General features: G+C 44.3%; 1 protein-coding gene across 5 annotated transcripts in view; it reads right to left on the bottom strand.

Moving 5' to 3' along the window:
- Positions 1–5,025: 5,025 nt before the first annotated feature.
- The window catches only part of SEPHS1 (selenophosphate synthetase 1), a 31,126-nt gene continuing 9,266 nt past the window's right edge, over positions 5,026–26,885 (bottom strand). For 3 of the 5 annotated variants that reach the window (XM_060659304.3, XM_060659303.3, XM_060659305.3), the window contains 6 exons: positions 25,697–25,804; positions 24,310–24,464; positions 20,814–20,904; positions 18,490–18,589; positions 9,039–9,251; positions 5,026–6,977 (listed from right to left, as the gene is read on the bottom strand). In XM_060659304.3, coding sequence (XP_060515287.1) covers positions 6,763–6,977; positions 9,039–9,251; positions 18,490–18,589; positions 20,814–20,904; positions 24,310–24,464; positions 25,697–25,804 — 882 coding nt within the window. In that variant the 3' untranslated portion in view covers positions 5,026–6,762. The remainder of the gene's footprint in view (positions 6,978–9,038; positions 9,252–18,489; positions 18,590–20,813; positions 20,905–24,309; positions 24,465–25,696; positions 25,805–26,885) is intronic. The other 2 variants (XM_060659306.3, XM_060659307.3) reach the window with 2 other exon arrangements.

Genomic DNA, 26,885 nt, shown 5'->3' on the forward strand with positions numbered 1-26,885 from the left:
CAACCGGTGACTGTACATCTTCCTCCCTGCTGGCCCCACTTGGCAGACCCACGTAGCAATTTTTTTTTTTTTTTAAGTTTTTACTTATTTATTTTGAGACCAAGAGAGAGCGGGGAAAGGGAAGAGAGAGAGAATCCCAAGCCGCCTCTGCACTGTCAGCACAAAGCCCGATGCGGGGCTCTAACTTCACGAACCGTGGGATCATGACCTGAGCCAAAACCAAGAGTCGGACGCTTCCCAGACTGAGCCACCCAGGCACCCCAGCAGTTCTTGTTAATAGATTTGAAAAGTACTGTGTCTGAAGGGTGCCTGGGTGGCTCGGATGGTTAAGTGTCCGACTTCGGCTAGGTCATGATCCTGAGGTTCGTGAGTTCAAGCCCTGCATTTGGCTCTGTGCTGACAGCTCAGAGCCGGGAGCGTGCTTCTGATTCTGTGTCTCCCTCTTCCGGTGCCCTGCTTGCACTCTGTCTCTCTCTGTCAAAAATAAATAAACATTAACAAAATACTTAAAAAAAATCTTCAAATCTTAGCTAGAGTATGGATGTACAACATCTAGGTTTTCAACATTCCAAAGATTAGCATTCAACAAAACTCAAGGTGAAGGGACTGGAGACAATTAGAAATACCTTCGGGGCACCTGGGTGGTTCAGTCGGTTAAGTGTCTGACTTTGGCTCAGGTCACAATTTCCCAGTTCATGGGTTCGAGCCCCTCATTGGGCTCTGTGCTGATAGCTCAGAGCCTGAAGCCTGCTTCGGATTCTGTGTCTCCCTCTCTGCCCTTCCCCCGCTTGTGTTCAGTCTCTCTCTCTCTCTCAAAAATAAATAAATGTTAAAAAAAAAAAAAAAAGAAATATCTCTGATATTTATCTATAGTTCAGTGACAGCCGTACAATGGAAAACTATATCAGAGTTAAGATGAATGGGATATTTCTGTGATATATGATAGGAAATTTTGTCCAAGACATATTAAGAAAAAACACATTGCATAAGTGTGTGTGTGTATATATACATATTTGTTTTTAACAATAAATTATATTTATTGTTAAAAACAAATATAAATAAATATATTTTTTAAAAGCTCCACCTCTCATTTGGCATTTCTCTTTAGTTTTGCTCACCTCTGTTATTTGTATACTCTGGAAGTTCTTTCACACTATAAAAACTGCCATGGGTGGCTCAGTTGGTTAGGCATTGGACTCTTGAGTTTGGCTCAGGTCATGGTCTCACGGTTCAGGAGATCGAGCCCTGCATCGGGCTCTGCACTGACATGGTGGAGCGTGCTTGGGATTCTCTCTCTCTCTTCCTCTCTCTCTGCCCCTCCCCTGCTCATGCTCTCCCTCTCTTTCAAAATAAATAAATAAACATTTTAAAAAAAAAACAAAAAACCTGCCATGAGAATGCATGGCTACATGCAAAGCACTCTGATCACTGTGATCATCTGTGGATGTCCCCACCTGCCACTTGATAGTGTCACAATGGCTGCTATTTATTTCTGAGCAGTTCCACCAAAACAACAAATGCATATTCGGGTATATGTGATATACACACGTATGGATGTGTGCATAGGTCATACATGGAGAGAAAGCAACTCAATATCAACAACTTAATATTTCTAGCAGTATCCATTGTACTAGTTCTTTAACTTTTCTGTTTAAAAGGTTCCAAAATAAAAAGTTAGGGAACAGAAACAAATGTCACCTGGATTTTAAGCACCCCATGACTTAATGTAAGTGGATTTACCAGATGGATTTGACTGGCGAAGGTGGATGGTGGCTACTTAATTTTGTTCTAATCTGAACGGTTTTATTCTACTTAATTTTATTCTAAGGTTAGTGGTCTTATTCTATTCTTTGAGAAGTCCTTTATAGATGTATATCTGAGTCCTTTGTATTATTATTATTTTTTAATGTTTATTTATTTTTGAGAGAGAGAGAAAGAGTGTGAGTGGGGAAGGGGCAGAGAGAGAGGGAGACACAGAATCTGAAGCAGGCTCCAGGCTCTGAGCTGTCAGCACAGAGCCTGATGCAGGGATTGAACCCACGAAACATGAGATCGTGACCTGATCTGAAGATGGACACCTAACTGACTAAGCCACCCAGGTGCCCCTTAATGTTTATTTATTTTGGGGGGAAGGGCACAAGCAGAGGAGGGGCAAAGAGAGAGGGAGACAGAGAATCCCAAGCAGGCTCTGCCTACCAGTGTGGAGCTCGATGCAGGGCTCGAACTCACGACTGAGAGAGAGGGAGACACAGAATCTGAAGCAGACTCCAGGCTCTGAGCTGACAGCTCTAACCCATGAACCGAGAGATCATGATCTGAGCCAAAGTCGGATGCTCAACTGACTGAGCCACCCAGGTGCCCCTCTAGCCTTTTGTTTAAAAAGTAAAAACAGGAGGGCACATGGATGGACCTGGAGGGTATTATGCTAAGTGAAGTCAGAGAAAGACATACCATATGATTTCATTTCTATGTGGAATCTAAAACAAAGAACAGCAGCAGACCCATAAATACGGAGAACTGACAGTTGCCAGACGAGAGAGGGGTGGGGGGAAGAGGGTTGGGAGGTACAAGCTTCCAGTTACGGAAAGGGTTGGACACAGGGGTGAAACGTACAGCACATGGAATACAGTCAGTGGTGTTGTAAGTGTTGTGTGGTGACAGATGTGGTGAGTGTAGCGTGAGCAGCACAGTGGGGTTCGACTACTAGAATTGTCTTACTTGTCAAAATGGACCAAAGCAGGGCCATGTTCTAGACATCAGTTTTATACAATTCTCCTTTAAGAACTAGGCCAAATATAAGACTTGATAATTTACTTACGGTTTCCTAGCTCTCCATCAACTTCTATGTGCATGTGCTTGCATTCCTGAAACTCTTCAGCAACCAGATCACTGGTGGAGTGAATTTTCTAGTTCCTTCCACAAAGTTGCGATGGGCTCGATTAGATGCAGTCCTCCCACGCATGAAGCCCCCTCCACAGGCAACAAACAGTGCTGGGCAGGACCATCCGAAACCACCGAAAACATAAACTGTGAATCCAGAGTTGGAGATCAAATATTTAAGAACTTAAATAGAGGAAATACAGGAAACCCTGCAGAGAAAAGGTCCAAGATCTACGCACCCAATGTTTACTGACCTGCTGAAAGCCACTGGCCAGCTTGGATTCTAGCAACTCTTGAGCACATCTAGACACCCACGAGCACCCTGTCCTACGATGGTTTCACTCGATGAAGGCCAAGCGAAACCACAGTTCACTTCATTGAACCATGTTTAGGTTTAAGACAAGGAGACTGAACCAACCAGAAGCAAAGTGATATTCCCATGCTCCATTTTTGAGAGTTTTTTCAATCTGTTGGTTTTCCATGTGGACCCCGGGATGTTTAAAAATTGCATTGCTTATGGGGCACGTGGGTGGCTCTCTCAGTTGAGCGTCTGGTATTGGCCCAAATCATGATCCCCACGGCTTGGGAGTTCAAGCCCCACGTCAGGCTGTGTGCTGACAGCTCAGAGGCTGGAGCCTGCTTCGGATTCTGTCTCTGTCTCTCTCTGCCCCTTCCCTGCTCACTCTCTCTCTCTCAAAAACAAACACTAAAAAATTTTTTCAAATCGCATCACTCATATGCAGGCATTTAATGAGAAAAGCTACAAATTACTGTTGAAACTAAGTTATATTGTCTATGTAACCACGACTTCATCTAGAGAAAAAGGGTGCTGAGTGTGGGAAATGAAAAACTCAAGGCGGTAGATCAATCTCTCTCTGTCTACACACACACACACGCACACACAAGACATTTAAGTATCTGAAGCATCATTATCTATGCTTGCTTTATTACTTCTGAAAATAAAAAAAAAAAGTATAGTATCATATAGCTACTCTGGTCTCTCTTTACAGAGCAAGACTGTAAAACTTAGAATTCCGATAGAACTCTTTTAAAGGCAACACTAAATTCAGACGGAAACTGCAGTCTCATACATCTAAAATCAGAACAACTTAAAACACTCGCGTTTATTCATCATAAGGCATGCAGAACTTGGAGACTACAATATACTAAGTGATTTAAAAAACATTTAGCCAAAAAGTACATATTGCTTACACAATATTTCAGTTTCTCCTCCTGGACAGAATTACAGTAAATGTTTCAACACAGCCTGTGCAAACAACAAGCGAGGCTTTGATATTCCTTGGCAAGTGACGCCTGTCGCCTCAAGGAGTAACTGACCTCACCAGGGCCCAGCCTCTCCAGGCTGTATGAAAAAATTCTGTGTATTTTCACAAGCTGTATTTTTGGATGCAACTGCACCGTAGGATTTAAAGAAAATAAATCACTGCACCAAGATCAGTGTGAAGTGTTAAAGTGCCACCAGGAAGCCAAATTATTGTCTGCGTGTTAACTATTCACCAAATTTGAAGGTATTTACACAGATTTTACTAAGCCAGATATTCAATCACTTGATCCTTCAAGGAAATTTCAAAACACTTGGGTTGGTTTGGGTTTTGCTGGTCCCAGATGGCAATAATCAGAGTGAGCATAATTTGGGAGAAAAATTCCTTTAAAAGCATATTGTGAAAGCAGCTCCTTCCTTCCTTCCTTGTCCTCTCCCAGCCCTCTGCGACACCCCTTTACATCTAACCTCCCTGCATTCGGCCGCTTGGGGTGCCTGTTACAGATTCCCTAGTCCACCAGAATCCGGATTCTGCCGGTCAGGGGCAGGGCGTGTGACAAGCATCCCCAAGTGATCTTAAAGCAGGTCATCTGGAATGTTCTCTGGGAAACCCCACCTTTTACCAGTCCTTCCTCCTCGAGATCACGTGAATTACACGGACCTCCTCGTCCCCAGCACTTTTTCTAAACATGAATCTTCACGAAGATCTCCTCAGGTGCATAATCCGCTTAGCTCACTTCCTCTCAGTAGGCCCGCCACCAAGGAAATCATCAGCATTCAAGGCATGATCAACATTAAAAAGAATTCAGATTTAGTCATCACTGGTGTCAAAAAAAAAAAAAAAAAAAAAGCTCAACAGCATGTTCACCTTACTCAGAGGTTTCCAACACATTTTATTTTGCAGACCACTGGTTTGTAGCTTTTGGGGACCAACATCTGTATAAATGCCTACAAAACGTCCCATCAATGTCAGTTCCGGAGCGGCCCCTGGGGTCCCGCACACCCGCACGTATGGCTTGAGTTCCAGTCACGCCCGCGCAGCAGCGGCCCTCTGGCTCCTGGTGGAGGGCGCATCCGCAGTGAGGCCTCTTCCGGGGGCGTCCTCTCCCGAGGGCTGGTTTCCTTTGGCAAGAGGAGGGTCTGTTCTCACGGCTTTGGTGCCTGCAAGCAGGAGGCATTCAGAAACTCGCAGGGACGGGGGTGCTTTATTCTCTTAGGCAGACACTTGAGCCACCGGAGCACTCGTGTGCTTAATGACAGCGATCCCCTCCTTACTGTTTGGTGGGTTAAGACAGAAGGAAGCCTCTGTTTTTAAGTAACACAGAGAAACACCTTTTTGGATCGCCTATTTGTTCTAGAACTACAAAATTTAATTCAAGAAAATATAGGTCCCGTGAAAGACTTAAAAGTTTTATAAAACTAAAATCTAGTTTTCCCCGATAAATTGTACTTTTAGCCAAAACCCTCCCAACGCTTCTAAAATAATACTAAAGGGGGCATCTGATTATACAAGAGCATTAAAAAAAAAATTAAATATTTATTTGAATAACAAGTTTAAGTTCGAGCTGTGATGTTGGCAATGCAGATTTTTAACACAGATCACAAAAAGCGTGCACAAAAATGGACTGGCACCAAGGACAAAATAATGCTGAGAATTAGGCTAAATAACTGCTGATTTTAAGAAAACAAGAGGCCTGAATCACTATACAAAATATAAAATGTATTAAACACTACCATCCACAGAACAGTCTTTATTATGGATTATATTTAAAAATTATTTGTGTAGTTACTTATATATTGAATTGTAAATGAGTATTATACACGAACCCCCTTTCGGAGGGCAATTCCTTGTTGCACTATAGAACATCTAGTTACATCGCAAAAAGTATCTTTTTTTGCTGTCGATAAAAGAAAAGTTAATGGTATTACTGCAAATATTAGGAAGGCTACAAAAAAAGAAATTAGATTTCTTTCTTGTCTTCAAAGTGCTTTCCATGCAGAGTTCAGCACTTGCCTCGTTTAACTGAATGCGCTATTGGGAAAATGTCCTGGGTCAAAGAGATGTTCTCGAATGAGGACACCGGGCTTTACAAAGGAAAGACTGGAAGGAATCACGCGACCCTCTCACTACCGGGCTACCATTGTGTCACTTACCAATTCCATCTTTCCAGAATCCCATTCAAGACACTTTAAAAAAAGACCAGACCGGGAACGATAAATACACACAAAATGAAAAGACACCAACTGCTATCTGACCCCACGACTGGTAATGTCTGTGCTACGTGAAAGCACCTTTAAAAAGAGCCTATGCGGCAAGAGATAAGTGTCTAAAGATTCAAAATGAATCAACAGTATTGGATAACAATATAATTCTCAACTCAGAAGCTGCCTCAAGATTAGGTGCATCTTCAGTTAATGTAACAGGAAAAAAAGGCAATGGATTTTATTTTATTAATTGCATCCACTCACAAATCGACCTAAGGTCACCAGATGTGTAGACACAATGAGATTTTTGTTGTTGTTTATAGTCTTTAATTGAAATGATGAAAAAGGAAATAGATCTATTTAAAAACAAAACCAAATAGCTAGTTGGGTCTAGATTAAGAGGTGGCCCCCGGGGTGGGGTTCACGTTCTGAGTGGCCACCTGTGGTGCGACTTCGATGATCCGGGGCTTGTCTATGATTCTGGCTGTGCGGTTGCCCTTCTCTACGATCCCAATAATCCATGCTTGGTGACCTTCCCCGTATTTGGGAGACTTTATTTCTGCACAGAATCGAGCAGCTTGCTCTCTCGGTAAACAGATTAGGAGGCCTCCTGGCAAAGGGAAAAAAAGAAAATTATCGTCAGCTGGGATTCCTGGTGAGCAGTTTCTCTGCTACAGTCTTTCCACCTCGCTTCCGCCCAGAGGGCGGTTCGGCCAACAACTCTTCTGTCTCTACAAGAGCTGCCCTTTCCAGTCGATTGAGAATCCCACAGATTAAACTGCAGAGCAATTAGTGACTTCTTGGTAAGCTACTATGTTAAAAAGCACACAACCGGGGCGCCTGGATGGCTCGGTCGGTTAAGCGTCCGACTTCGGCTCAGGTCACGATCTCACAGTCTGTGAGTTCGAGCCCCTCGTTGGGCTCTGGGCTGATGGCTCAAAGCCTGGAGCCTGCTTCCGATTCTGTGTCTCCCTCTCTCTCTGCCCCTCCCCCATTCATGCTCTGTCTCTGTCTCAAAAAGAAATAAAAACGTTAAAAAAAAAAAAAAGCACACAACGAACTTTAAACAGTGAAAATGAGCTAGGTGTGACTCATTTAACAGGAGTAAGGTGTCTAAGGCCTCAATAACATACGTGGGAGCTTTTTTCTTGCTTCGCTGAAAGAAATACTTAAAACCGAAAGACTTTTCCTTTTTGACTTATCTACGTGGATTCCTCATTTTATAAAAAGGGTTTTTTTATATACTTTTCTTTTTAACTTAAAACTTAAGATCAGGAAGAGGTGTAGGCCTCAGAGTATCTGGCTCTGTCCTCTTCAAAACAGAAAAAACATAAAATATGTTACAAAAAGCTTCATCAAATATAGGTCAGTAGCTCAGACAGAAAATTTTATGTATTTGTAAGTGGAACTAACACAACCAGGAAAAAATATGTATCTATACTTTTGCAAAAAAGTAAAAACTTCTCAATTTTGAATGAAGGAAACAAACGGAATTTGCCGGTAATATTCATTAATTCACTCAACACTTACTCCAGGCCCACCAGGTGGCATCAGTGGCCCACTGGGTGGCAGGCACCATTCTGGGCAGACATTGAACCAACAGTTTAGTTGTCCTCTTGGAATTTTTTTCTAGAAAGCGGATTTAAGTTTTTTGTTGTTTTTTTAAGGACAGGAAATTGAAGGGTCCTCTACAGAGGCTGTGGGAGGCCCACCAGCGAATTGCAAGCCCTCTTACAGAGCGGACTTGGGGCAGGGCTTTGGGGTCCCTGCCTCTGGCCGCACCCCAGAATCCTCTGGGCTAATCAGGCTTCCTGGGGGTCAGGTCTAACCACTGGTATTTTTTTGTTTTTTAAGTTTTTGTTTATTTATTTTGAGAAAGAGAGAGAGGAGCAAACAGAGGGAAAGGGGTGGGGGGAGAGGGAGAGAGAGAGGGAGAGAGGGAGAGAGGGAGAGAGGGAGGGAGGGGGGGAGAGAGAGAGAGAGAGAGAGAGAGAGAGAATCTCAAGCAGGCTCCACACTGTCAGTGCAGAGGCTGATGTGGGGCTCAAACCCATGAATTGTATGATCACGACCTGAGCCAAAACTGAGTCAGATGCTTAACTGAACACCCCCGGGACCCGTACACATGGGTATTTTTAAATCCCCAGATGATCTGACCCTGTTGTCAGAGTAACTCCTGAGTTAGCAAGAAAACAGAAATAACAAAAGCCGAAAAAAGACAGAGGCTATATGGGGATGAAACGCAAGAGTCAAGTTAAGGGGCACTATGGACACACAATATACTATCTCATTCCCGAAATCGCAATTTTAGACTTTTTCTTCAAGGAAAAAACATAACCTGTTCACTGTAACCTATAGGTATCACAGTTAATTCAAATGCTAAGTTTCCAATGAAAGCTGAGTAATGACTCCTTTTCCCCATATTCTCCCTTCCTTCCATCCTGTCACCAAACAGAAACACTGAAATTTAACACTGCTCTCTATCACACACAGAATGGCAGGGCACCCGTGGGGCCTGAGAACATTCGTGCTAAGAAGGCCAAGGTTATCTACCAGCACTGACCTCACACAGTTTGGGGTCATGCTCAAGTACCTGGCTGCTTCCTTGTCAGAGAAATTTCCATTAGCCTCACTAGCTTAGTCCTCAGATCTGGGCCCAGGATCCTTGTACCTGATGTCTCCGGGCAGGTCCCATGCATGAGGCCGAACATGTTTCCACAGGCCTTGCTCACGGCAGCCATCTTGGCCAGGACGGGAAGGTTGTGAATCACAAAGGATACCTCATTCCTCTGCTGCTTGGCCAGGTTCTGCGCGTGGCCCAAAATTCCAAAGCCCGTGATGTCAGTGGCAGCGTGGGCATTGAACGTGTGCATGAGACCTGCAGCTAAGAGAGGACAGAGGACCCATTTATTACCTGGTGAAATAAATGAAGACTGAGGAGAAAAAAACCCACCTCATCTCAAAATTTTAAACAAACTTTGATCTCAAAATTCCTAATTCGTCAGGGCAATGACATACTGGGATAATGAAAAAGTAATCTGTCAAAAACACCCATTTTTTAAAAAAATGCTTGTTTATTTTTGAAAGGGAGGGAGATGGAGAATCTGCAGCAGGCTCCATGCTCTGAGCAGTCAGCACAGAGCCTGACATAGGGCTCGACCTCACAGACTGGGAGATCATGACCTGAGCCAAAGTCGGACGCTTAACCGACTGAGCCCCCCGGGTGCCCCTGAGAGGTGATTTCTTATCCTACTTGAACCATTTAGAACTATCAGCAGCTTCAGTCCGCAGTAATTCTCCAGTGAACAAAGAATTGCTAGCTCAACAAAAGGCAAACCAGCCTACACCATCCTCAAGTCAACAAGACTTAAGATGGACCTAAATTCAAGGCATTCTCACTGTAAGTGCGTTGCCTAAACTAAGGTTAATTTTTGAATTAAAAAAAAAAAAGTTTCAAAGTACTTATAGGTTTGGAGAAAAGTGAGCAGAAAGTACTGGAGTTTCCTATATACTCCCTGCCCCCCTTCTCTTATTAACATCTGGCATTGGTGATACATTTGATACACGTGATGAGCTGTTACTGACACATTATTATGAACTGAAGTTCATTCACCTTGGGGCTCACTCTTGATGTTGTAGTGGATGTGTTCACACATGTATGACATGTATCCATCATCGGTATCACACAGAGTAGTTTCACTGCCCTAAAAATCCTGTGCTCCACCTGTTCATCCCACCCCTCCCCCCAGCTCCTGACAACCACTGCTCTTTTTACCGTCTCCACAGTTTTGCCTTTTCCAGAATGCTAGATTTGGAATCGTAAGAGTATCTGGTCTTTTCAGATGGTCTTCTCACTCAGAAATATGCTTTTGAGTTTCCACCATGCCTTTTATGGCTGGATAGCTCATTTTATATTCTAAAAATATTTATTTATTTTGAGAGAGAGAGGGAGCATGAGCAGAGGAAGAGCAGAGGAGAGAGAATCCCAAGCAGGCTCCACGCTGTCAACACAAAACCTCATGAGGGGCTCGATCCCACAAACCGTGAGATCATGACCTGAGCCGGAATCAAGAGTTGGATGCTCAACTGACTGAGTTGACTTTTATAAAAAGATCTGTGTCTAGGTTCACTTCCTGCCTGTAAATGTCCAGCCGTTCCAGTACGTTCTGTTGAAAAGATGATCCTTTCTCCACTGAATTGTCCCTTCTCCTTTGTCAAAGATCAAACGATATACGTTTGGGCCCATTTCTGGCCTCTGCCTTCTGTCCCACTGATGTCCTCGTCCACCATTACCGGCATCACACTGCGGTGACCACTGTAACTACACCGTCTTGAAGCTGGGTGGTGTCAGTCCTCCAAATGCTCCCCTTCAGCACTGTGTCGGCTGTCCCAGGGGTCTTCTGCTCTTCCATCCAAACTCAGAATCGGTTTGTCAATATCCACAAAATAACTGGCTAGGATTACGAATGGGACTGCATTGCGCTGAGTTCCATTCACACATGAAGTTGGGAAGGCCTGACACCTTGATGATAGAGTCTTTCTACCTCTGTACCTGGAACACTTCTCCATTTCTTTGTATCTTCTTTGACTTCTGTCATCAGTTTTATAGTTTTCCTCATACACAGCGTGCGCGTCCTTTGTGAGATTCATACTGAAGTAGTTCATTTGGGGGGGAGTAACTGAAGGTCTAATTTTTAAAAGTTAAATGCTTCTCATGACATGAAATACACTCCATGTTTACAGGAATACTCTGGAGTGAATGTGTTTTTTGGTACATTTTCTTTTTAGACAAAGATCTCTTTTACCTAAGCGCATTCGCAACAACAGAGGTGGAGAGAGTTTCTAGTCCATCACGGTGGTTAAGCAACTAGACATCCATTCTATTAACACGCCTGGGCAGGGCAGGGCAGCAGGCAGCCAATGACATTTAATATAAGCAAAGACGTGCAGTTTAGCAGCTCTTCCCAGTGCCATCTTGGATGAGCTCAGAGGACACAGTGAACCCCAGTCAGTAATCAGGGTTCCATTTTTACTGATCACCATTTTGTCCCTGCATAGGGAATTACTGTTGCGAATTTTACTATGGGAATTTCAATGAATCACGATGAACTCCTTCCTGTGCAGCCAACAAAACCCAGCTTCAACCACTACCACCTTTCTGCTGGGGTCTTACCTATTCCGGCCTACTCGTTGGGGGATATGGGTGGGGTGGGTAACTTTAAAGCAAACCCCAGTCATATTACCTCACCTGTAAACATTTCAGTATGTAATTCTAAAAGATTAAAAAAAAAGGGGGTGCCCTGGCTGGCTCAGTAGGTTACACATTTCTGACTCCCGATTTCTGCTCAAGTCACAATCTCAGTTTGTGGGATTAAGCCCTGCACTGGGCTCTGTGCTGATAGCGTGGAGCCTGCTTGGGATCCTCTCAGGCCTTGCTCTGCCCTTCGCCTACTCATGCTCCCTCTCTCCCTCCCAAAAAAATAAATGTTAACAATTTTTTAAAAACATAAATAAAAGGTTTTAAAAAATTTAACTACAATACCATTATCATTCCAACACAATATTGCACGTTAACAGATTTCTCCTAAACCTCTTAATATTTAAGAGTTTCCTCTTTTTCTCCCCCTTGCCATTTGTTTGTTGTGGAGACAGAGTCACTTTTTCTGTGGAAGTTCCTGCATTCTGGATTTGGCCGTCTTCCCTGATGATGACAGGTTCTACCGTATTGGTAGCCAGGTCCAAGGCATGATGAGATTCAAGCTCAGTTTCTCTGATGGGGGGGGGTGGGGGGCATTTATCACCTCCCCACGAACCTTTCACCTAATGGTTTTTAGCAGCCACTGATGTTTGTTGAGGTTCGTTAAACCAAGGGCGCAGCAAAAATGGCAAATGTGTGATTCATTCTTCCAGCATTTATTAGAAGTGACTCTTCTAAAGAATTTAAAAAACAATTTATTTGGATTTCCCCAAATACCACCCGTGTAAGAAAGGTAAAATGTGTGACTGAATCCTTTATTTTCATAATGCGTGGTTGGTGCTCTAGCAACTTCCAAAGGTGGGCAAGAAGTTTCAACTCTCATTATGATTTCCTTGGTTTTTAGACGCTTGATATGCTTCAGCTGACTTCCGTCACTCTTCCTTTTGATATTCAAACTGCCCCCTTTCCAGTCTGACTGGTGGGGTCAGCTCTTCCAGTTCTGGTGCAGTGACAGGACCCCATTAGCTGTTGAGGGCTCCATTACTTTCAGGCACAGGAGGTCCCGAGCTTATCTTCTGCATTTCCTTTCCCAGAGTTGAAATCAGTCATTTCCCCAAGGAGTCCTGGCACTTTTTCATGGGAAATGTTAATTTTCAGATCACAATCTGGGCACTAGGAGTTCATTACTATTGGGTTATCACTGCTCCTAGGCCTTTTCAATTGGCTTGGAAATAAGTATTTTTAGGGGAAAAAAAACAACATCCTGAGTTCATACTGTTAATTCCAAAGTAAAGATTATAGTTTATTTTTAATGTTTATTTATTGAGAGAGAGAGAGAGAGAGAGAGAGAGAGAGAGAACTAGTGGGGGAGGGGCCGAGAAAGAGGGAGAGAGAATCCCAAGCAGGATCTGCGCTGTCAGCACAGAGCCTGACACGGGGCTCGAACTCACAAACTGTGAGATCATGACCTGAGCCAAATCAAGCTGAACGCTTAACTGACTGAGCCACCAGGTGCCCCAAGATTACAGTTTATAACTCTGCTTCTTTGGACTTATTTCTTTTTATTCTTAAAATTTGTTCCCAACTATACTTACTTGTTTTATCATACTATACCAATATTTTCATCAACACAAACCCACTGAATACAATGACACATCTTTGTGGGTTTTTGTCCTGAGGCTGTACATTGAAAATACCAGGCTCAGAGTGATTTGAAATAATTCTTCCCCACGCGGTTTTGTGACTCCTTAACTTGATATATATTAGGCAATTTTTTTTCAATGTTTTTAATGTTTATCTTTGAGAGAGACACAGAGCGTGAGTGGGGGAGGGACAGAGAGAGAGACACACACACACAGAATCCGAAGGAGGCTCCAGGCTCCGAGCTGTCAGCACAGAGCCCAATGCGGGGCTCAAACCCACGAACCGTGAGATCGTGACCTGAGCCGAAGCTGGACGCCCAACTGACTGAGCCACCCAGGCGCTCCTCTATCAGACAAGTCAAAAAAAGAGGTAGCTTCCAAGAATAAAGACCTTTCAGTCCTTTTAGTGGCTGTACAGTATTCCATGGTAAGCACACAGACTACATCACTCAGTAACCTACTGATGGACACTTGAGGTGTTTCCTCCGTTTGAAATTGCAAACGGGCTTCAACGAATAATAGCCTTGCACACACGTCATTCCATAGGTCACAGAGGCAGGACCGCAGAGTCAAAATAAATGTACATGTAATTTTGCTAGGTATGACCAAATGCTCCTCCATAAGGTTCTGCCATATTGTATTCCTCCCAACAATGTACAAAAAGTAAGGACTGGGAATCTTAAATGCTCAAATACAAGCAAACTGAAAAAGCATACAAATAAAAATCTGTAAAAATCACTTTCTTACTGTTTAATGACTTAATTTGAAGGACCAAAAAAGAAAAAAGAAAAAAGGAGAAAGACTCCTTAAACAGTTTGACACACGACCAGAGAAACACAAACGAAAAGTCTTGGTTGTAAGTGAGGAGAGCAACTGAGGACAAAGAATTAAATAATTACAATTTGACTTTGGAATAGAGCCAAAGAAATATTCCTGGAACACAGACAACTAACTACGGAAAAACTTGACCCCCCCACTCCCTGCAAATTCACGAGTGGGCAAAAGGTAAATTAATTATGTTATATTTCTGGTAGATCATCCAAGGCATTAAAAATTATGTGTTCTATGATGAGATAATGTGGGAAAAAAAGAATTCAGTAATGTTAAGTAAATAAAAACACATTCCAAATACAAGTGAAATGTATGACAACCACTAGTTGAAAACATGAACAATAAAACAGTAAACCACCAACCAATGATAGAAAAAAACCCTGCAAGAAAACATAAATATATTAACAAAAGCTGTCTTGGGTGGTGGGACCAGGGACGATGTTTCTTCTCTCCTTTTTTCATTTTCTAAAAACTTCTATAATGAGCATATCATTTTTTTATAGTAAAAAATACATATAAAATAAATGGAAAAATATATTACAGAAAAAATTTAAATGTGGCAGGTCATTATGAACCGTGGCGTACAAGCACCCTCAGAAGCTACGAGCACCATCTAGAAACGCCGAGGCAGCACTGACCTCTTACACGTATGGACCAGAAGCCCGGGCTGAGGAAGTTCTCTGCAGGAACCCGAATGCCCACTAGCAGCAGTCAGGGTAAGTCAGCGACAGAGTGGACAATCGTACAGCGATGAAAATGAATTAAGTACAACTACATACACCAGGAATAACACTCAGGAGTGTTAAATGTGCACAAGACAGCAAGAAAAAGAGAAGAGGTATGATTCAGTGAAGCAAAAAATGAAAAAACCCAACTAACTGCTTAAAGCTACAAGTCTTTGTGATAAGAAGATTTTAAAATACATGAGGGGGTGCCTGGGTGGCTCAGTCAGTTGGACATGTGACTCTTGATTTTGATCATGATCCCAGGGTTATGGGATTTAGCCCCGAGTCGGGCTCTGCACTGAGCATGAAGCCTGCTTAAGATTCTCTCTCCCTCTCTTGCTCTAAGATTAATAATATTAATAATAACAAAAGCAAAATACATGAGAATAAACATGGGACTCAGGGCAGGAGCTGCTCCTGCACTGGAATCTAGGAGCAGAATGTGGGAAGGACACCTCTGGGCTTCCAAGACCACGTTGTTTCTCGTACGAGACGGTGGGCACATGGGTGTTGTTCTCTTAAGCCCTGCACATATTTCATAGAATTCTTTTGCATCAACTGGACATCTCATAAAATTTTTTTTAATGTTTATTTTTGAGAGAAAGCCTGTGTGTGTGTGTGTGTGTGTGTGTGTGTGTGTGTGTGTGTGTGAGTGTGCACACACGCGCATGAACGAAGTAGGGGCAGAGATCAGAGGGACAGAGAGGATCTGAAGCAGGCTCTGTGCTGACAGCTAAGAGCCTGATGTGGGGCTCAAACTCACTAACTGCGAGATCATGAACTGAGCCAAAGTCAGATGCTCAATCCACTGAGCCACCCAGGTGCCCCAACATCTCATAAAAAATTGTAATTTAAGGAAGGGGAGAATGGCAAATGTTGGAAAAAAATAATCTGTTTTCACAGTTTTGTAAGTTAGATTATTTATTTATTTAAATGGTTATTTTTGAGAGAGAGAGAGGGAGGGGGGGAGGGAGAGAGAGAGAGGGAGAGAGAGGGAGGGAGGGAGGGAGGGAGGGAGGGAGGGAGAGAGAGAGAGAGAGAGAGAGAGAGAGAGAGAGAGAGAATGAGCAGGGAAGGGGCAGAGAGAGGGAGGGGGACAGAGGATCCAAAGCCGACTGTGAGCTGTCAGCACAGAGCCCAATGCAGGGCTCAGACTCACGAACTGCGAGATAATGACCTGAGCCAAAGTTGGATGTTCAGCCAACTGAGCCACCCAGGTGCCCCAAGTTCATCAATTTTTAAGACAGAGAGAAAGAGAGAGTACGCCCATGCATGCGAGCTGGGGAGGGGCAGAGAGAGAATCCCAAGTGCAGGCTCCATTTCAGGAACCGTGAGATCATGACCTCGGCCGAAGTCAAGAGTTGGACACTTAACTGGTCGAGCCACTCAGGCGCCCCATATTGTCACATTGTGAAGTGATTCAGAGTGTCGGAAAAGCTCTTTTAAGATCCCCTGGTCAGCCCTACCATTTCTTCTTTTTTCAATAACTGAAGAGTTCATTGGCTTAAGTATCATATCCGTTTGGTGCAGTCATTTGGGGGAAACTGAAGGATTGAGGGGAGAGGACAAAGAAAGTATGTTCAAATCTGTTTCTGACTGCTTGCTCAGGGAACTCGAAGAACCGAATGAAGAGTGACTTTTGTAAGGAAAACGTTTTTCAATTTCATCTTCCAAGTTCCCGGACAGGATGCCCCACAACCCACGTCCTTACAGCGTGCAATTAATGAGGAGAAAGAACACCGGTACTTCCAGAAAAAAACTGTCTAAATTTCCATCACTGCCTTACGTTGATGGAATTTGTGGTACTGGAGAAAGCAATTTTGGAGACAGATCTGGGTTTGAGAACAGCATCTGCCTGTACTTACGTACTTCCTTTCGGCCAAAGGGGAGAAATAGGATCCAATTCACAGAATTATGAAAAGGAAAATATCCATGAAGTACCAAAAAGAAAGCTAGCAGGTGGCAAAGTTAGCTCATTCGATGTAACGAGTACCCACAGCGTGCCCCGCGTTCTTCTCCGCGCTGGGGACACCACGGCAAACAGAACAAACAAAACTCTGCCCTCTGGGAGCTGACGTTCTAAATGCTGGTTTGCTTCCAAATCATCTGCACAGATGCTTTTCTAGAAACAGTTCCTCTGGCACATCAGAGGTTAGGACTTCAAAGACTCACGAGAAGAGCTTCCTTCTTAATTATGCAATATGCCTGGTGTTTTCTATCTGCATATGAAAGGCAGGAAAAGGGGAGAATATGATGCTTCAACTCTATGAGAAGTAATTCCCTCAGCAAGCCTTGCTGCTTTCAGGAAGGAGAATTCTGCTTCTGGAACTTTCCTGGTTTATTTTATTAATTTTTTTTTCTTTTTTTTTACCATTTATTTGTTTTTGAGAGACAAAGAGGGACAAGAGACAGAGCATGAGAAGAGGGGCAGAGAGAGAGAGAGAGAGAGACAGACAGACAGACAGAATCCAAAGTAGGCTCCAGGTTCTGAGCTGTCAGCACAGAACCCGACACGGGGCTCGAACTCACAAACCATGAGATCATGACCTGAGCCAAAGTCGGACACTTAACCGACTGAGCCACCCAGGTGCCCCTTTCCTATTTTATTTTAATCTGCTTTTAAAACTTAGTACCAAAACATTCACTCAATTACCATGCATCGAGACTGTGAAATAGCCTCAATTTCTTACTAAATTGTTCAGAAAGGAACAGACCATAATACAAGCATTACAAGCAGTAGTTTCAAATCCTAGGTCCCCACTGATTAGCTGTGTGACCCTGAATGAGTTAGTAGCTACCTTGTAAGGTTGTCCGAAAAATTAAACAGGAAAGTAGGTCAAGTTCCTGATACACAATAATTACTAAATAAATGGTAACCGCTATTATTACATTTTATCAGTATTAGGAAGCTAGATGAGAAATAAAATGTAGAGAAAAAAATTATGACACGTCTATTCCTTTATACACACAAATGTGGGAATCAACAATGAGAACACCTCGAAATAATAATACCTTTTTTTTTTTTTTTTTTTTTTTTTTTTTTTTTTAGAGAGCGAGAGTGCAAGCGTGAGCAGGGGAAAGGGGCAGCGGGAGAGACAGAGACAATCTTAAGCAGGCTCCATGCTCGGTGTGGAGCCAGACACGGGGCTTGACCCCACGACCCCCGGGATCGTGACCTGAGCCACAGTCGAGTCAGACACCCAACAGTCGGAGCCGCTCAGGTGCCCCACTAAGCCAAATACTTTCAAAAGGATGCTATATAAATTTCACTTCCATTTAATCGGGGCACAGAGGAAGTCAATACTGCCCATAATCACAGAAATTTAGAACTAGAAGGAACAGACAGAAAATATAACTTCAACTCTTCTCTGCGCCTGGCACCGCTGTCACTGTGGGGGGATCTAAGCAAGAGGGGGACAGAGGTGCTGGCAGGGCCACAGTGCCCCGGACCCCAGGCGCAGAGAGGAAAGTGTGCTGGAGGAAAAGCTTTCGCGCCCTCACGCCCTCGTCCGATGCAATGTTTCGCCCAGTCCTCGGTCATCCGTTTTCTCGAATGCAAGTCACGTTTAAAATGCATTTCTGTCAGAAATGCACAGAGTATCTGGATTCCTGCTAGTGACCTATGACCCCAAGCCAGGGACACACAGACGGGCCTGCAGTACTGGCCGAGACCGTACGTGGCCCACGGCCTACACTGTCTGCCTTCTGGCCGATCCCGCCCCTTACCTGTTCTGTTGAGCCTGGCCATGTTCATCATTGCCTCCTGGTATGCCAACTCGACATCTTCTTGGGTGACCACCAGCTTGATCTTATTCCATTTTTCAGGCTAATGACGGGAACAGAGGTTAGGAGGAAAAGAGAGGGAAAAAATGTGATTAATCTTCTAACCACTGAAGAAGAGTGTATTTTTCCCTTTGTCATCTTCTGGCGGTTTCCCTGACCTAAATTTGTACACAGAGGTAAGTTTTCCAACTTGCTCTCGTGACTAGTGTTTCAGGGGCCCCTTCAGACAGAGAATCGTGCGATCTTTTCTGTTCTCGACCCCCAACTGCCATGGTCCAGGCCTGCAGCGTGCCGGCCATGGAAAACCAGCAGGATGCACCACGCACGCACACAGTCCCAGGTGTCCCCTGCTTCTCCTCCCCACCTCCTCTAATAAGCTGATGGCTCGCATTTTCATACAACTACACTTTTACTGACTTCACCTAAACTCTGCATCAAGCCATCTGGGTGGACAAGAGGCTACGAAGACAGCTTCGGGGCGCCTGGGTGGCTCAGTCAGTTCAGTGACCCACTCTTGGTTTTGGCTTAGGTCATGGTGTCACAGTTCTTGGGAATCGAGCCGCATCAGGCTCTGCGCTGACAGCGTGGAGCCGGCTTGGGATTTTGTCTCCCTCTCTCTGCCCCTCCCCCATTCATGCTCACATGCTCACTTGCTCTCTCTTTCTCTCAAAAATAAACTTAAAAAAAAAATAGAGAAAGAAAACAGCTTTGATTGCATGCACCCCAAGGACAGCGCTGGGTGACCACAGAGGAGATCACGAAGGTCAGGGGAAAAGAGGCTTCCTTTTTTCCACAGTCTGATTTCCAAAGAATCTAGCATCACGATGTGGGTTCATGACAAACTACCATTACGCTCCATTAGCGGCCATCATTCAGGCATTCGTTGTCTTTAATAATATCCGACCATCTACCACCCAACGCAGTAACTGAAGTCCATCCCTGTGATCCTCCCTTGGCCCACAGCTCCCTGTCCTCCCCCAGAGGTAACAACCTCATTCTCCTGCCACACAAAGTAGGGTTCTCATACACACAGGCGCCAGGACAATATACCCTTGGGTTGCTTCTGACCTTCGTGAAAGGGTATTAGGCTGCTACATGACCTTCACATCTTGCTTTTTTCAATTTTGAGCATTAAAAAAAGGACAGGTGGTGTCAGATTGGGGGTAGGGAGCAGGGTCCCAAACCCTTCATCTTTCAGGCTCCTTTGCCTCACCTACTACCAGTAACCTTGTTGAATTACTCAGACCTGGGTGGTCCTATGGAAAGTCACTGTGGATTGCTGGCCTGTGATGGCTTTCCAATCCGATGTACAGGTGATCATACCTGATGGGAAACCTCCCCTCATCACAGGACGGAAGGGAAAAATAACTAAAGAATGTTGCTTAGAGATTTTCTGTACTCTGCTGTATTGAGCAAGATATACCTGGCTGATAAAATTATTATTCCTGTTCAACTGTTTCTCAGGAATGGTAGTTCAGATGACAGTTGCAGAAACGAAAAGCATCATGTTATGTGAGACTATGCCACAACTGGACTCATTCTTGAATTGTTATGGCAAGGAGAAAATCCTAAATGAAGTATGATTATAGCTCAGCGGAAAAGTGACTCGGAATAAATAACTTCATATTCTAGATGCTTCCTCCATGAGATAAATATTTATCAATATGTTATGAGTTACTAATTATAACTCATTATAATTATAACTTATTATAACTATATTTAGTTATAACTAAATATAACTCATTTATATAAAATAAATAAAACAACCAGAAACCTCAAGACTAAAATAATCTGTCAATAACTGTGCCCGTATTTCTACCCCAAACACTACACTTTCTGTACACTCTCCTTTTGTTAGTGATGCTTAAGACACAAAAGATAAAGCATTTAATACGCGTAACTCTGTCTTTAACATAGGACGACGGACAGTTCCTAGAATTTCTGTAAGGATGTGGCTGATAACACTTCCCGGCAGTGCGACTATTTCGAGAAGACAGAATGAAGACGTGTGGCAGATCTGCGATGTGTGCAAACACGTGCAAGGGGACGGGCTTACTTCCGGACGAGACGTGGTGCTCGCTCTGGACCAGACACCCCTTCTCGAGAAGCGAACTCCGGTGCCAGACCAGGGAGATGCGCAACCGATCGGATGTGCGAGGTGAGCGCCCTGGTCTCCAAACCAGCCGCCCCCACAAAAACTACCACGGCCCCGAACATGTGCTGCTACCCCGCCCCCCGCCCACGATGGCAAGCAGCGGTTCACTCACGATATCCAGCCACTGGTGCACGGCCACGGCCACCTGCGTCCCCAGGGGCTTCGTCAGCACAAGCACGTCCCCCGGTACTGCGTTATCTGGCCTGGAGAAGAGAACAAGGCAGGTTCCAGTCAGGGGCACAGAAGAGACAGACGCACTATCAGCAGAACAGGAGCAAGAAGAGGCTGGTAAAAACTATCTGTGCTTACTTAAATTTAAGCCAAACACCATCAGCGGAGGAGAACCTTCCAGCTTAGTGCTGAGGCTGCCGCTGGACCAGAAGCACTGACAGAACTGAGGAGCGTGCCATCACCCACAGGTCCCCCCACCCCCGAGAAGCGTGTGAAGAAGCAAATCACTTAGCCTTCAGCCCCGCTTGTGTGCGAAGATTCTCAGTACAGACCCACCGTGGTTCTGGGGCAACCAGACTTCTGACACCAGGGCTGTTTTTCACAAGCACTTACGAGGTAGAGACACAGTGGGATGTGGCTCAAATCTGCGAGTCTAACGTTTAGGCAATTTCAGCAAAGTTCTCAAACTCAGACTGTTCAACAGTAAGTTTCCTACCCGGCCCCAGACAGAATCCTTGGTTGTTCCTGGTCTGTTTTTGTTTTTTTTAAATGTATAAACTTCTCTCTAAGTTTATCTAGAGAGTGAGAGCATACACACACACACACACACACACACACACACACACACACACGTGAGCAAGCGGGGGAGGGGCGGAAAGAGAGAGCCCAGCAGGCTCTGTGCTGTCAGCATGGAACCCGATGCAGGGCTTAAACTCACAAACCGTGAGATCATGACCTGAGCTGAAATCAAGAGTCCGACGCATAACGGACTGAGCCACCCCAGCATCCCTGGAGGTTCCCCCTCAAAGAGGGAAGGCAAACACTGACAACACGAGGACCGATCCCCAAGCCACACTCCTATTATGCTGCATCATCACTACAGGAGGCACCTGTGTCTTCCTGGCCACCCAGCTGCTCTATCCTCCGATGGCAGATGACGCACTCCCTCACCCACATCAATTACAACGCCCGGGGCACAGACTTCAAGTCAACAAATAACTCCCCGACTCATCCTATGTCTCTATCCGCTGTTAGGTTTGAAAAATGTTAACTCTATTAACAGTTTACAAGAAACTCATTTTCCAAAAACTAGACCGTAAGACATAAAAGTCTTCAGCTCTGACTCAACCACACTTCAATGCTTATATGGTCTTGCACATCACAGGTTATGTGTAACCCATAAAAATTACTATCAACAAGTTACATGCAATAAAACTGACAGGTCATTTTTAAGTTTACGGGCACTAGCTTATGAAATATAATCATGTGTATACGCTCATTCCTATTTTACAAGCTAAACGTACATACTGTTGACCAAAAAAAAATCCACCGAAGCTTGTTTTATTATTTTTCCTTTCTAATTGTTGCAATTGCTAAGTGCTTTTTCTACCAAAAAGCTGAAATGTGTGAGGCAGATAGACTTTCAGGGTCTTCTGTCCTCTCTATGTGGCAAGTTTGAGAACCGCCCACATAAAAGAGAGGAAAACGAAACTCTGATGTAAGTAAAAGGCAAGACCCTTCGCACAAAAGCTGTCAGATAATGTGTCTAAAAGGAGCTCCAAACAATCAAAAACTGGGCAAAAGACACGAATATATGAAAAACACGCTCAACTTTACTCACGAAGAAGTAAGGTTTAGGCCACCAAAGTGACAGGCAAAGAACAAGAGGTCTGTTACCAACACGTGGCCTTCCCATTCGCTGCTGCCAGAGCCTCTCTGAAGGGCAGCCTGGAGACACCCAGTGCAGATACTCTGCACACACACTGGACCCAGCAATTCTACTATGAAATATTTCTTACCGAGAGCCACACTCATGCAAAACGATCGGTGTGCAAGGGTACGCACCGAAGTACTATTTATAATGTCAAAATAATTGAAAATAATCTAAATGTCCACAGTAAACTGGTTAAAAATTGGAAAAAGTGGTTGCCCAGTCCAGGAAGGGAAACTGGTGACAAGGAATGGGGGGAGGGACTCTGCATTGTAGATCTTTCTGGATCTTTTGAATTCTGAACCGTGCGGACACAGTGCCTCATAGTATTTACTCATAAAAAAGGGTAAACGAATGGAGTTTCGAATCCTTCAGAAAATGGGGCACGGTGGCTTTTCTTAACAAGACGTCAAACGTGAAAAGTTAACAACTTGTATTAAGAGAGAATCTTTCAAAAAGAGAGAGAAAGAGGGGCGCCTGGGTGGCTCAGTCGGTTAAGTGTCCGACTTGGGCTCAGGCCACGATCTCGCGGTTCGTGAGTTCGAGCCCGCATCGGGCTCTGTGCTGATGGCTCAGAGCCTGGAGCCTGCTTCCGATTCTGTGTCTCCCTCTCTCTCTGCCCCTCCCCCATTCATGCTCTGTCCCTCTCTGTCTCAAAAATAAATAAACGTTAAAAAAAAATTTTTTTTAAAAGAGAGAAGGGGAGAGAATCTTTCCCAAGATCCAGAAAAGGCCAGAAAACACAGGAAAAGATGCTTGCGTTATTACTACCGAGGAAATGCCCATTTCACTCAGGGCTGTGTCACCTCCCACCCGCTAGGACGGCTGCCATCAAACATGCAGACAAGAACCAGGACTGGTGAGGACACGGACGTTCTCCCACGATACACAGTTACCACAGGACCCAGTAGTTCTTAGGTATATACCCGTGGGACAGGGAATGTACGTCCACGCAAAAGTTCACAGCAACATCATTCGTTAACACATCCATCAACTGTGAACACACCAATGTCTAAAATGGGCAAATTCACAAAAAGGAAAGTACATTACTGGTTTCCAGGACGGGGGGGTGGGAGGGAATTGACAGTGACCACTAATAGATACAGGGTTTCTTTCGGGGGCGACAAAAACGTTCTGGTATTGGACAGCAGTGATGGACGCACAACCTTGTGAATGTGAAAAACCAACGAAGTGCATACTTTAAAAAAGTTTAATTTTACGTGGTATGAAATTTTGTTAAATAAATTGTACCTTAATGAATAAAATCTAGGGGGTGCCTGGCTGGCTCAGTCACAAGAGTGAGTGACTCTTGATCTCGGGGTCGCAAGTTAGAGCCCCAGGTCGGGTGCAGAGATTACTTAAACAAATACGTATTTTAAAAAATCCAGAATTTTTAATAAACAGGAATAAAGCACTGATGCATGCTACAAAATGATGAACCCTAAAACCATCACGCTAATATTATGTGAAGTCACAGAAGGCAGAAGGGGAGCAGGGGCAATGTGATGGACATTGAAGGAGGGCAGGTTTCCAGCTGGGGTGACAAAACGTCCTAGCTCAACTCTGGTGACGGATGCGTACCTCTGTGAATATACCGAAGATCACTGCTTTGTGTACTCTAAATGTGTGGATTGTATGTGATGTGAATGAGCATCTCAACAAATCTTTGCCAAAAAATGAAAAAGGGGGAAGCAGGTCAGGAGACACGAAACAAAAATCAACTTACATGATAAATTCGTTGGGCTGGCAGACGGTGGTAGCCACTCCTCCCAAAACGATCCAGGGGTTTAACACCGTCTGGCCACCCGTCACAGACGTCCCTGCCTCCTCGGCTGCGTCTTTAAAACCCTGTATAATTAGGGGCATCACTTTATCCCTTTCCTAGGGTTTAAAAGAACACAAATTAAAAGTCACATAATTCAGTTCAAAACGCAGGAAAGAGAATCCACCCTTGTAGTTTTAACAAAAGATTGCAGGGGCACCTGGGTGTGGCTCAGTCAGTTACGTGCCCGACTTCGCCTCAGGTCATGATTTCGTAGTTCCCAAGTGTGAGCCCCGCATCGGGCTCTGTGCTGACAGCTCAGAGCGTGGAGCCTGTTCAGATTCTGTGTCTCCCTCTCTCTCTCTCTCTGCCCCTCCCCCGCTGCACTCTGTCTCTCTCTCAAAAATAAATAAAAACATTAAAAAAATTTTTTTTTACATAATAAAAGATTGTAAAGCCCTGAAGGAAGTCCTGGAAGCTTACAGATGGGGCAGGGAATAACAGAAAGAAATACGGAACAGTTGACATTGTAACCATTTTATCAAAAGTTAGAAGTTGTTCTAGGTTACAATGTGAATGAAGCCCAGATAACAGAGAATTAAAAACTAGAATGACTGGATACACAGGTCTGCCCTAAATCTGAGCCAGCAATTTACATGGTTCCCAAGAATTCCAAGACTAGCTTAAAAAAAAAAAAAAAAATTTAATTAATTTAAAAAAAAAAGGAAAAAAAAAAAAAAAAGAACTCTAGAGCTAGCTTAATTCGCATCCACATGCCCTTCTCCAGAGCCTGTTAAAGTCATGACCCAAGTGCATGTTGTGGGGGCTTTACTGCAAATAGGCAGGGCAAGACTTCTTTTGGGGAACAAAAATGATCTAAATGGAAATCCTCTCTGTGTCAACCAACAGGCACTGGCAGCAAGGCCACAGACACTGCTGAGTGAACCATGAACACACACGACACCCGTCTCTTCACCATCCACATCAGCGACCCAAGCAGCAAGCAGAGGAAGGCGGCCAGCCTCCGTGCCACAAGCCGGGGGTCTGCAGGGCGGGCCCGGTCCACACACCTGGCACGGAGGTGCTATTACTGTGGCCTAGACTTTATCAAAGCAAACAAACATGACTGTCTTGGCTTCAGTCTACCTGGAAGACAGAACGGGAAGCAGGTGGTGGAAACGAAAAGAAGAATAGGCCAGACTCTCTATTTTAATTCACGGACAGCTGCCAAAAACTAAACAGGGAGCCCGACAAGAGTAGGAAAGCTGCACTGCCTGGCCGCCTCGCTTTACAGATGAGGGACGCAGGGCTACCCGGTCAAGTGACGCCCCTGAGACGACATACTACTTACCCTGTCCGTCATCTTATTACTGATTCCAAGGAGCATCAGCATATTGTCACATTCCGTGACCCCCATCGCGTAGAGGTCGCTGAGGACATTGGCACATGCTATCCTGCCCTGGAAGAGAGGGGAGGCGTGAGCAAGGACAAGTAGGGGACTTTCCGTGTGTGCCTACAGGGCATGTCCCAGAACTCGGGGACTTTCCAGGGATGTGGTCCCCGTTCTCTGTGTCCTGCATTCAGTCACAGAGCCACGAGGTCGTTCCTTCAGTCTTTCTCACACATTCCTGCAGCAGTAATTTCCATGTTCTTTCCCGTTCTAAGATATTGGGAGAAATCTGCAATTTACGTAGATGGGGAATGGGGGTTGGGGGCACACGCTGGGGTGAGCGAGGCTGGAGCGGATGGTTCTGGGAGGAGAACTATAGAAGGAGAAAGTTTGAAAACAACAGTCCTAAAGCAATCTTGGAAACGGCCATGTATCCTAAACAGACGCTAAAAATATGTTGACTTTACTGGTTACAGAGAAGACGGTTTTTTTATAATACAGGGAGGGAGAAATTTTGGTAGCTTCTTTTCAAGGCTCTAGAAGATAAACAGGAAAAACATCTTGGTTGAGAAATCAAAAAATAGAAGAGACAAAAAAAACAAAAAAAACCCCAACCATCCAAGCTCGAAGTCAGATTGTTTTCTAAAGAAAATAAAAAGTGTTTCCAGCGAGCTATATTATTTAATAAGGGACTTCAAAATGTTTCAAAAGAAATGTGATAAGATTTTGTTCTTTTATCACCACTGGAGATTTATTAAAGAGAAGTTGTCGGGGCACCTGGCTGGCTCAGTCAGTAGAGCATGCAACTCTTGATCTCAAAATTGTGAGTTTGATCCCCACGTTGGGTGTAGAGATGACTTAGAAATAAAATTAAAAATAAAATAAAATAACATAAATGTTAAGTTGTCACTTCTAGACAGTGAAGGAGAAAAATAACAAATTTTTCTTCTGATATAAGGACAATCAAACCCCCAAGGATTATTTCCAGCAGCTGGTTCATGGCTTGTTGAGGTTTCCTGACAACTTCCTGGCCGATCAGCAGTGAGCTTAGAAGCAGCACCAGCAAGGGCCACAGGTGTTTTGCACCTTGGGGGTGTAGAGCTGCAGCAATTTTCCGTCCCTTCTGTCCTGGGCTCTCTCACGGGCTTTT

Source organism: Panthera onca, chromosome B4, assembly GCF_046562875.1.
Source record: "Panthera onca isolate mPanOnc1 chromosome B4, mPanOnc1 haplotype 2, whole genome shotgun sequence".
Classification (NCBI taxonomy): Eukaryota; Metazoa; Chordata; class Mammalia; order Carnivora; family Felidae; genus Panthera; species Panthera onca.